The 13387-nt window shown below is 29.1% G+C and overlaps 1 protein-coding gene across 1 annotated transcript; it reads left to right on the forward strand.

Annotated features, from left to right (window-relative positions):
* The first annotated feature begins 7046 nt into the window (after window positions 1–7046).
* Window positions 7047–8816, forward strand: LOC110600026 (3-ketoacyl-CoA synthase 6). Its single transcript, XM_021736709.2, has one exon. It carries the CDS (start codon window positions 7141–7143, stop codon window positions 8629–8631), a length of 1491 nt encoding a protein of 496 aa, XP_021592401.1. The 5' UTR covers window positions 7047–7140; the 3' UTR covers window positions 8632–8816.
* Window positions 8817–13387: the final 4571 nt, after the last annotated feature.

Here is a 13387-nt window from a genome sequence, read left to right on the forward strand (position 1 = left end):
AATGCTTGGTCCATATGTTGACTTTTAGATTAAGTTTGGTCTGTCTAACTTAAACAAATGCTTACAATACGAACACTACTTTGAGAAAAGTTTCCAACTTGTGGATCCCACCCATCACCCCAAGCTTCCTTCAAGAATTTTTTTTTTCTAATAGACTATTTATTTTATAATGTTGAAATTTCTTTCTTATTATAATAAATTTATAAATAATCATCCTTCCTATTTTCTAACTTTTCCTACAAGAAATGATATATAGTTCACAAGTCCACATCATCCTTTCTCCCATTTTCCATGGAAAAAATAAATGTGGACTCCAATTTCTTGGTGGAATTTCTTCAAACTTTCACCACTATAATCCTCCATCATTAATGGGGAATTGGAAATTCTATAATGGGCTTGTTTTTTTTCAAACAATTCCACTAATTATCTTCAAGCTCATGTTTAAATTAGACAATTTATAAAAGGCAAAATATCAACTTGAATATGCAAGGAAAAAAGAAAAATCTATTTGGGTTAGCTTTTATTTATAATTATCTGTCTCCTAAAACAATCTTGATATCTTTATGTAAGCCTTTGCAAAAATAAATGGACAAAGGCTTTGGACAATTTTGAGATGTTAAAGAAAATATATAGTTTAAAAAGAAAGTATGCGACCGGTTAAACTATATTAAAGAAATTAATATTTAGGTATACAATAAAATTAAAGAAAATTCGTAAAGATTTGCTGTTCAAAGTCTTTGTACCATATTAAAATTATCATATAATTCAATTGCAATGAAACCTCGAGGTTCACTTGCTAACTAATACACAAAGGCTAACCTCTCCCAAAAGTGAGAAATTAAAAATTAATTTTTTCATAATAATTCTCATAAAAAAATTTATTATAAATAAATTAATTTCTATATTTTTAAAAATCTATTAAAATATTTTTATTTTTTCTCTCCGTCAACGAAATAATACTTTCATTCTCTTTTCCATTCAAAATAAATAAAAAATAAGAGAAAAATTTTAAAATCTAATGTAACTCTCAAATAAAATTCTTTATTTAGTTTATAAATATTATTATTATTAACGAGTCAGTCTCTATAATTTTAAAAGTTTATTAAATTTTTCTTATTTTTTTTATGAAGAATGGGAGAAAGCGTCTAGAAAAAAAAGAAAAGAGATAATTTAGTTTTTTACTATAATTTTAACGGCAGAAATAGATGAAAGGACTATTTTGTTAACAGAGAAAAAAAATAAAAATATTTTAATAGGTTTTTAAAAATATAGAGACTGACTTATTAATAATGACAATACTCATAAATTAAATGGTAAATTTTCATTTTTACAATCACTCTGTAAATTCTGAAATATAAGAGTACAATAATTTAAATTTAAAAGTTAATAAATGATTTTTGTTTTTTAGTAAACATTAATTGTTAATATTAAGATGTTGAATTAACAATAAGAATGAAATAATTTAATTTCATAAATTAATATATAATACTAATCTGTTTTTTTATTAGTTACCCAAATTAAAAATTTGAAAAACTTAAATTGCCATTCATAATTAATTTTATCATAGACCTTAATCAACCATAATAAATAATTTTTCTTTCATAGATGTTGAATATTTGGTTCAAATTTAAAAGAAAGTTAAATAATATACGGAGTTTGAATTTGGCAATTTTAATTAAGGTTTAGAAGATTAGAATCAGTCTTCAAGAGTTTCCAATAGTAATCTAATTTTAGTTTACTCCAATTTAGTTCAATTCTAATTTGAGGTTGATTTTAATCTTGTTAAAAAATGTTAGAGATTTTAATAGTGACTAGTTATATTAATAGTCAATAATTATTTTATTAGTGGTTAGACCGATTGACTTTTCTTCGTTGAATTCAATAGTGATTTTAATTAATTTCGTTATAATTAATTTCTCTCCAATTTGGTTCGAACTAATATGGTTTGAGTCAGAAAAAAAAAATGGAAGTTGTAAAATTGATAGCAGCAAATAAGCAGTGGACTTGTAATTTTTCAAATTGTGAATATGCAATGCAGCAGGCTGCTTTTAATTTGTCCAAAGAACGCAGGCTACCATGTAGAATGTAATAAATGCAGAAATAATAAATAAACCCATGCACCCCTCCCAAGAAAAATAACAACCACGCTGGAGAAGTGATTTCATTAATTGAAAGTAATAGCTCTACGAATTGGAGTGAATGGATTTGAAATCCAACAAGGGAAATCGTTTGGTAGTCAAGAATATTACATTTGGTCGAGAAAATTTTCCTTTGAGCCTCCTCTCTAAATGTAATTTAATCCATTGTAAAACGAAATAGAATTTGAAGCAGTGATGGGCTCAAATGAAATGTAATAAAGCAGTTGGGAATTTGGGATTCAAACTGGGACTACTCAGTTAATGTAGTCCAAGTGAGTTGTTCTATTCAATTTCACAAGGACAGCTTTATGAGAAAATCAACGAAAGCTCCATAACATAGGCCCAATTGCGTATTGTGGAAGATCTCCTCTTGGCTTTGCGTTTAGACTTTGACGACGACTCTACTAATTAAAAGCGACATTAGCCTGGAAAAGTGAGGGGGCTCTTTCTTTTGGGCCAGCTCTGATTTAGTTTTATAGTGCCTTTGCTTTTCCTTATTGGGTTATCTAGCTATGGCTCGATTCAAATATGGTGGATTTAGCTTGCTGTGCGGTTGAGTTAGCCTTCATCTGCTGGTTTTGAGATTGATGTGCTACTTTGTATCTAGCAAATATAAATTCCCAACTGCTTTGTTACATTTCATTTGAGCCCATCAGGAAATAGATTTCAACATATTTGTATTTAGCACATATAAATTCTCAAATTCAAATATAAATTAAATTAAATAGAACACTCATAGAGTTAATATGGTGATAAGTACATTTAAATAAATATAAAAAGTCTCAATTTCTATCTCTAATCCTCAATCCCAATTTAAAAAAAAAATTAAATTAAATAGAAAATATAAATTATTGTTTTTATATTTCAACGTATACTGTTTGACACGACTTTTAGATTTAAATTAAATTTGGAACTAAAACCGTTTTAGCAGTTGCCTTTTTTCATAAACCCAGATGGACGCATGAGTTTCGTCCCAAGTAACCTAAAGAAAAGTTGCCAATTTCTTGTGTTTCACAAATGTATTAATATATATATTCCACTGATTTTATAAAAGTAGATTTACAATTATTTTTACTAAATTGAAAATTTTTAATTAATATAGTTAATTAAATTAAATTTAAAAGTAATAATTTTTAATTTTGCAATGTTTATTAATTAAATATAATATTTAAAAATTAATAAATAAAATACTAATATCTTAAAAAGAAATTAACTTGTAATTTAAGACGAGTGAGAAAAGAAAATTAAAGAAACTATATACAATTATAAGAAGAAAATTAAACTTATTTTCATATAAATTTATACTTTTTCATATCTTTCTTTTTTCGAGGAACTATTTATTGAGAAGATACCAGTCTAGTCATAAAAGACTAATTGTTGAGATCAACGTAATTAATATGTGAAAATAGTGGTTGAGCGATGGTGGATTATTATTATTATTAAACAAATACGTATTTATATTCATTTAATCGAATACATAATTAAATTATATAATTTTATTTTTTAATAAAAAATTAGAGATATATAAAAAATAAAATTTAAATTTATTAAGTGAGTAATATATTTTTAACTATTGAATCGGTTTAATTAAAACGCAATAAACGAGTTAATGCCTTATTATCTCAAGCATCAACAAGCAGATGAAGTTGTGATGGTCAGATAGGATAAAGCCATCGTGGTTGACACGTGTGTATTGTAATGAAAGACTTGCCTTTCAAACATGACGATCATCAACCTCCACAGAGTTAATGTATTTTTGAGTTTCCATTAATTGAAGCCTTAAGACATTCAATAACTTTGTGATTGTATTATAGTTTACTGGAAACCAACTAACCAACCCTACTCATCATCATAATCTGCTTGGGTCGGACCAAGTTACTACGAGAAAATGATTACTATCTAATTCTGATAGGAACTCATCAATTTCAAATTAAATTTCAAACTAATCTGATCCCTCAACAACCATGCAATTTTAAGAGATAATGGATAAAATATACACGAAAATTATTAAATTTAATATTGAATTTATTTCAAATTTAATTAAAATTTATGTTAAATTATTTGAATTTATCTATATTTAATAACTATTAATAAAAAAAATATGAATATTCAGATCGAACCAAATGATTTTATTCTCGAAAACGTTAAGGGTACGTGTAAGTTTGAGTAATGGAAGTATTCACACGTGTGGAAGCCATTGAAGATATTGAAAATAAAGAAAGTCATACACGTATGGGTACTTAATGATACAACAAGATGGCCGTTGGTTTGTTTAAGTCACGTTCAATTTATTAGACCAGCAATAACGCTTTCACGTTTTACTATTTTAAAAATCTGGTCATAAAATTTTCACAACATAACTATATTTTCTTTTTGGTTTGATTAATTGTTGATGGGAGATCTTTAATTATAAAGATTTTTCAAATTTATAATTATTTTTTTACTGCATCTAACTTAACATAATTGGACAATATTTAATTAATTAAATAAAAAACTTATAAATTCAAATCTAAATCGCCTGTGTCAAAATTTTCGATTAGTAAAGTTTGTTTAGAAAAATATGTCAAGTTGTCGACATCATGACATAGAAATTAGAAGATTATACATTACGCTAATAATAATTAGTTGTAATAGTAAAAATAATTAGTTGTAATAGTAAAAATTATATAAATGCAAGTTCAGTCAAGCGAGTGAAATACATTTATAACTTAAAAAAATTTTCAAGGACGGGAAATCTTTCGCAATTTAGATATAGCAGACAATAAATAAAGAAAGAGAAAATGAATAACAATGATAAAATTTGGAAGTTTGGTCCGAAATCAAGAGTTGTGCATGTGGACAAGAAATGAAGTGGAGTATCGCAGTGGACAAAGCCCACCCCAATTTTTCACTTGTTTCATTCAACACCACTTCATCACTCTATTACCTAACTTCAATCGTCACCTAGGATTTTACAAAATTACAAGAAAAAGGTCACCACCTCACAACTCACAAGCTTTCGGCGGTTGTTTAGTTTGGTGATCAGTAAGCGATTAATTACAAGCACCTATATAAACTAGATTCATTATTATTCAAAATATAAATTAATTTAAAAACTTTTGTTTATATATATTTGATATCACTTGTTTATATAAAATTATTTGCATAATTTTTTTTTTGGAAGAAAAGAAATTAAATGCTATTTTTTTTCTTTAATTAATAACAACTTGCATGTATTGATTGAAATATATAATCTAATTACTTCCAACTGCCCAACTGTCAATATCATGGGAAATAAAGCATAGACAGAATGGAAATGAATCCTAGCAATGGCAGAATAGAGTCCATGGCCACCAGACGTTAAAAAGCTCCTTTTTATTTATGCGTATAGCTGAATTCCCAATGCCAGGAGTCCAGGACTTTATTAATGAGTTTTTTTTTTTGACTTGAAAAAATATTTTACTAATAGTGAATTAATATAGTGTAATAATAAAGTTAAAAAAAAAAAAACTTATTTAGAGCATATGCATGGCCCATGGGTTCAATTGATTTGCTAGTTTTTTTTTTATTATGGAGCAGTTAAATACTTCATTTTCATATCTAATTATGAAATACTAATTCATTATAATATTTTATCATTATATCGTTTCCTCCACTTATTAAAAGTTATTTTAAAAATATTAATATTAAATTTATTAGGTGAGAAAAATAAATAATTTAGTCAAATTAAAAAGTATTTATTATAATTTAAATGATTTAATTAATTTCTTAATTATCATGGAAAACTTTAAACGGAGAAATTAAGTTTAAATGGAATCGTAATAAATTTTAAATATTTAATTTAATTATTTAAAATTAAAAATATAAACGTTCAATTAATCAAAATGTTGAAATTATTTGAATTAATACGCGTAAATTAAAAGGTTTACAAAAACCTTAGAAAAATCAAATAATCTTAGATGTAGAAATTAATACTTTTCAAAAAAAACTTTTTTTTTTCGGAATACGATTTTCATTTTTATAGTGTTTCATTTACTTTGTGTAAGATATATGTTTTTCTTTTAATATTTTTAAGGAACTTAAAAAATTAATAAACAAAAAGGATATTTTCTAATCAAACAAAACATGAAGTTATTTTTTGAAAAAATATTTTTCTTAAAAGAGCTTTTTTTATAAATTTTTACTAATACTTTTGTTAATATTTGAAATATAAAATAATAGAAAATAATTAACTATTATCTAAAAAATAATTTTAGAAGAAATATTTTAATATAAAGTATTAAAATAAACTGAGCCTAAATTTGTTGGCTTTTTTCCTTTTTAAAGCGGATGTTTTTAGTATTTTCTTTGGAGATTTTATTACTATTAATTTTTCTGTTGGGTATGAGTCTGTATATATTTCTTCTTTCCTTTCCTCATAAAAGAAAAGAAAAGAAAGGATGGTATAGTTTGACTTTTCCAAAATATCCAATTTTGTGCTTTAATGGGATTCTACCAATCTGTCGATTAGCAGTTGGGCAAGTCAAATAATGGCTCTGTTGAGTTTCTAAGATGGCTGTATTAATTTCTCTCTTTTCTGATTTTCATATCGCCTCTTACTTCCATTTGCATTAAAAACTCAGATGCAGACATCCACACAAACCCACAGCTTAATAATTTGAATATCATTGAGTTAAAATTTAATGGTAAATTTATAGCAAGTAAAGCAAGAAAAACATTTAATAGCAGAAGCTACGTTACATGGACAGGACAGTTGCAACAATATACGAAATCCTAGTTGGTGTATGTTGGGTGCTTAGTTACAACTGGAAAGGAAGAAAACAAAAGCTGGTCATATTAATAGCAAGTTAAGTGAGCGTTGAGTGACGTGTGTCTCACATTTAATCCTCTCATCTGCCTCCTTCATTGCTCATCGGTCCCCTCCTGCCTTTATATCTCCACCATCCGTCTCCCCATCCCTCCTCAGCCCTCTCCGATTTGTTCTTTTCTCACCCAACAATTTCTGTTTCTCATTGGTGTGAAGATGCCTCAAATCTTGCCTGATTTCTCCAATTCTGTTAAGCTTAAGTACGTCAAACTTGGCTATCAGTATCTTGTTAATCACATTCTTTATCTTTTGTTGATACCTGTTATTGTTGGTGTTTCCATTGAGGTTCTTCGTTTAGGTCCTGATGAAATCTTCAACCTTTGGAAATCACTTCATTTTGATCTTGTTCAGATTCTTTGCTCTTCTTTCTTTATCATCTTTGCTGCTACTGTTTACTTCATGTCCAAGCCAAGAACAATCTATCTTGTGGATTATGCCTGCTACAAACCTCCAGTCACTTGTCGGGTTCCCTTCTCCACCTTCATGGAGCACTCTAGGCTTATTTTGAAAGATAATCCAAAGAGCGTTGAGTTCCAGATGAGGATTCTTGAGAGGTCTGGGCTTGGAGAAGAGACTTGCTTGCCTCCTGCTATTCATTATATCCCTCCAAAACCAACTATGGAGGCTGCAAGAGGAGAAGCTGAGCTAGTTATCTTCTCTGCCGTGGATTCTTTGTTCAAGAAAACAGGGCTTAAACCTAAGGACATTGATATTCTCATAGTGAACTGCAGTCTCTTCTCTCCAACACCATCTCTATCTGCCATGATCATTAACAAATACAAACTCAGAAGCAATATTAAGAGCTTTAATCTATCAGGGATGGGATGTAGTGCCGGGTTAATCTCCATCGACTTAGCTCGCGATCTTCTCCAAGTGCATCCAAATTCAAATGCAGTTGTGGTTAGCACAGAGATCATAACACCAAACTATTATCAAGGAAAAGAGCGAGCTATGCTTCTTCCAAATTGCCTCTTCCGCATGGGTGGCGCAGCAATTCTCCTATCGAACCGCCGGTCTCAGAGATGGAGAGCCAAGTACCGCCTAGTCCACGTGGTTCGTACCCACAAAGGAGCAGACGACAAAGCTTACCGCTGTGTGTACGAAGAGGAAGATAAAGAAGGAAAAGTAGGGATCAATCTGTCAAAAGATTTGATGGCCATAGCTGGTGAAGCCTTGAAATCAAACATCACAACTATTGGGCCTCTAGTCCTTCCAGCATCTGAACAGATCCTATTTTTGTTCACTCTCATTGGCAGAAAAATCTTTAACCCGAAATGGAAGCCATATATTCCTGATTTTAAGCAGGCTTTTGAGCATTTCTGCATCCACGCAGGTGGAAGAGCAGTGATAGATGAACTGCAAAAGAACTTGCAACTATCTGCAGAGCACGTTGAAGCTTCGAGGATGACACTACACCGTTTTGGGAATACCTCATCTTCTTCTCTTTGGTATGAACTGAGTTATATTGAGTCTAAGGGAAGGATGAAGAGAGGAGATAGGGTTTGGCAGATAGCATTTGGAAGTGGATTCAAGTGCAACAGTGCTGTTTGGAAGTGTAATAAAACAATTAAGACGCCAAAAGATGGGCCTTGGGCTGATTGCATTGACAGATACCCAGTTCATATTCCTGAAGTTGTGAAGCTCTAAGCTTCAGGAAAATAATATTTGGCTTGTTTGGATGATATCATTTTCTTGTTTGCATACTCAAAAAGTCTGGGATTTGCATTCACTTGTCTTCTTGCTTGTGTTGCCTGTTTGCTGTTTCTTTTCACTTTCCAATATTCCACACTGTATTAATTATCCAGATCAATTATCTCTATTTTCTTTATATATATAAGTTTTGCTCTCTTATGAATTTACCTGCATATACTCTAAGGTTATATTGGTTTTTTTTTTTTGAGGCTCAAGAAATCATATTAAATTTATAGCAATGGATGTGAACCAATTTTCTAATGAGTGCAATATTGTACTTATCAAAGTTCATTAAATATAGTAATTTATTAATGATTTTGCATTAATAATATAAAAAAATAGATTAAATTAAATTAAAATCAATAATGAATAGCCGTATTTAATGAATTTTAACAAGGGTGATATTACACTCATTAGAAAAAGATGTAAATTTTTAAGGAAAAGTTGGATTTGTTTAGCTATCTCCAAATTTGACACAAATTTATCAGTTATCGGTCACTGTTTTCAGTACATTTCTCATGTTCAACTGTTAGTACATTGTGGAACAGCAAACATGCAGGAATCAGATATCCAAAATCCAAAATAATTGCCTTGTACTAATTTTTTTTTTTGGTGGATTTGCATTGTACTTCAGCCAAGTAGAAATTAATGGATACTCAACTTCTGTTACAAAATTCAATCATTATCAATAGCAATAATTAAGTTCAATAAAGATGAAAATATAATTAAAATTCATAAATTATTCGATTCTTAACTTTCGACGCAAGTTTCCCTTTGTGATTCGATATTCTTACATTTTTCTTTTCTTTAAATCTAACTTCTTATTTCCCTTTCCCCATGAAAGACTATCTGCGTCAATTGACTATCGATGAAGAAAAAGATGTTGTCCCTATTAAGAATTTCAAAAATATTCCGATTGCCACTTGTGATTTCTGTATAGTGGGGATATTTCTCACATACAATCCAATCAATTTTCAGAATATGTAGACCTTTTTGGCAAATTTATGGCATCCTTTAGAGAGATATCTATTATGGAATTAGAGGCAAAAAGATATCTGTTTCGGTTTTTTAATAATGTTAATTTTGAAAATATAGGGAATGTGCCCTTGATTGTATAATCGATTCCTGCTTGTTTGGAAGGAGATACAAGATAATGAAAATCCTCTCCATATCCCTCTAACTCATTCTGATTTTTGAGTTCTGATTAAATACCTCCATTATGGTTATTATAATGAGACGTTGGCTAAATTGGTCGGAGATTTTGTTGGCCACTATAAAGAGTATTATATGAAAAATGTTTCAGCTATGTCGCCGGACCCTATGAGAGTTAAAATTTATTTGAGCATTCGGCAACCTTTGAAACAGTGGAAGAAGTTTATTGGAGATGATGGTACTGTGTTTATTGTAAAGTTTCAATATGAAAAACTGACTATTTTTTGCTATCTATATGGGAAACTGGGTCATGTGAAAACTTTCTGTGACTTGCGTCTGAGGTTGAAGAAGAAGATATCAAGTTTGGTTGGGGTGATTTTCTTAGAACACCTGTTTGTCGAAACCAAAGACCGACAAGCCTATGACCGCGTGATTCTGGCAATTCTGCTATACCGAAATTTATGGCAAGATTAGCATTAACTAGCAATTTTGAAAATACTAATTTGGCAGCACATAATAGACAATTATCCTTATTTGGTAAAAGTCAACCCATTGTAAATAAGGAGACTGATGACCATATTATGGACATGGACAAGAATTCTTTGGTTTAAGGCAGTTCTAATAAACTTGATGAGGAGATTGCAGTCCGAATAAATGATAATGCTAAAAAAAGGCCAAGAAACACTAAATATAACGTTGTTACAGGTTTTCTTTCCTTTCAACATGATGTCTTTAATAACACCTCTGCGAATGTTAATTTGACAGGCAATAATGAAGCGACTCATTCCGTCAAAGGTCGGGATAGCCGAAAGCAATGATCGTCCTGTGTTGGAACTGCCGAGAACTCGGCAATCCTCGGACAGTTAATGTATTGAAGGATTTGGTTACTAGTTACAAGTTGGACATTTTATTTTTGATGAAAACAAAAGCTCTTAGTTCTCGTATGAAATTTTTTCGTAATTTTTTATATTTTGATGGTTGTTTCTCAGTCAATAGACAAGGATTGGGAGGAGGCATTTCGTTAATGTGGAAAAGTTATGTGTCTGTTTCTGTGGTTGACTCTTCTACAAATTTTATTGATTCGGTTGTTTCGGAAGGTAATATTCAATAGAGGTTTACTAGTTATTATGAGTTTCTAGAATCGCAACTACGACGTCAGTCTTGAAACTTTATTCGAGTTTTATCTCGTAGAAATTCTCTTCTGTGACTTTGTTCGAGAGACTTTAATTATTTATACTCGAGAGATGAGAAAGAATGATGAGCATTTTTGCTAAATTATCTTATGCAGGGTTTAGACAGACACTTGAGGAGCATTTTTGCCAAATTATCTTATGTAGGGGTTTGATTTTGAATGATTATAAATCTTTGTTAGACTCTAGAATTGATATTCTGTTAGATGGGTTCGTCGTAATGCTACTTTAACTGCTCACACTTTAACTAAAAAATCTATTAGGTATAATCGTCTATTTGTTTGGGATGACATCCCTATTTGTTTAATGAAATTTTATTAATACAACCACTAGTTTTGCTTTAAAAAAAATTATTCGTTTATTAAAAAAAATTTTTTAGATATTTTATATTTTAATATAATTAAAATTTCAATCTTTATATTTTTTAAATCAAAACACATTAATTCCTCTCTAATCATTTCATTTAAATTAAATATTATTAATAAAAAGCAATAAGAGAATAGACATTTGAAATATTTAAAATAATTTCATAAGAAGCATTCCATCTTAAATAAATTATATTTTAGTTTCTAAATTTTAGTACAATTAACGAATTCGTCCTTATATTTTTAAAATTGAACTCTTAAACTCCTCTATATTATTCAATCCATTCAAAACCATAATTCTTCCCTTAAAAAAAAGAATTAAAAAAAAAATCAATATTAGATAAGCGTAGTTGAATCTGGATATGCTGGTGACACCTTCACATTAATTAGTTACAACTCTATGCTCCAACAGAAACAATAGAATGCAAAATTCAACTTGAGGAGTTTCCTTTTAATAGTAGGAAAGAATTGGGTATTTTTTTTCCTAGAGGGATTAGCATAATGTCAATTTGGTTTTCCTGTTTCTGAAGAGCTTTAATTTTGAGATTAGTGCAAAATTCTTTTCGTTAATGCAACTAAATATGTTCAAAAATAGAAATATTTGAGAAGAAAATAGATTTACTAAAACTTTAGGTTTGACGAGGGCTTGAATGAGATATCCGAATTGAAAATAGCAATGTTTCTCTTTTGAGAATCTCTCATTCAAAATAACTACTACAAAATACTTGCGGCTAGGTTGGATGTAAAAAGGTTGATAAAGAGTTTATCTATCCACTTGGTTTTTTTCGGATTTATTAATAAAATGAAGTTTTTGCCCTGGCGAGACATTACATATGTTGAATGCATTATTTCCTAATTGATATTTGATAATCTACAAGAGTGAATGAAGAGTATTTTAGATAAATTATTATAATTTTTTTAGATTAAAGTTATTAATTAGTCTTATTCATTTGGATAAATAATACTTAAACAATAGTTATTGTGGGATGGGGATAGTAATAATCAAATAAAAAGCATTCGAAAATTAATTGTTACTGCTAAATGTAACACACTCTACTTAGTTACAATAAATCTATTTAAATACTGGAAAATTTTCAAACTGATTTATACTTTGCATTAAATTCAAGTTTTAAACTCATTTATGATAAAAAGAAAGTAAGTTTCACTATATTCATAAAATAATTAACAACTAGAATTTTTAATGCAATTCTATAAGCTTTGTTGATATAACTCTAAGCGGATGACAGATCACTATCTCCCCTTGCCAACAATTGTCTTTAATGTGTACGAGGAAAGACAAATATTAATAATAAATAAATCTAAATATTAAAGTCTGTTTAACCACAAATACACCACACATAAATTAAATCATAGCAATTATCAAGATAAATCACGATAAATGTTGAAATTTAATATTTTAATAATATTATTATTTAAATATAAACTCTTAAAAGTTTAACAGGCTTGATTAGCTAATAAGAGACATCTGTGTTTATACGCATTGAGTGCTGATTGTAGGATTTGAAATTTTATACGCATTGAGTGCTGATTGTAGGATTTGAAAGCCAATAAGTTATCGTTGTCGTACCGGAAGACACCTCAATATAATCCTATAATCATATAAACTGCAGCGCAGTACTGCTAACATATATGGCATATCACCTCCTTATACTAACTCTCGATTTCTATCAAACTCACTAGAGTCAGGAATATTTATTTATAATATTACCTTAAATGAGCTGTTCAATACTTTATATTTTCATCCACAATTATATACGGTTTTATTTTGTCCATCAATTTAAATGTTAAAAATCTATTTGGTAACAATCAACAATAGCTATATATCAATCATTTACGTCAACACCCCATACTTGCATACATTTTAACAATTACTTGCAAACATATAATATGATCAATATTCGACTTTTCATTCAAAGTTTAGCATCACAAACAATGTCATTATAGCTAGAAACTATAAGAATATGGTTTATAATGCATAGAAAG

Source organism: Manihot esculenta, chromosome 14, assembly GCF_001659605.2.
Source record: "Manihot esculenta cultivar AM560-2 chromosome 14, M.esculenta_v8, whole genome shotgun sequence".
Taxonomy (NCBI): Eukaryota; Viridiplantae; Streptophyta; class Magnoliopsida; order Malpighiales; family Euphorbiaceae; genus Manihot; species Manihot esculenta.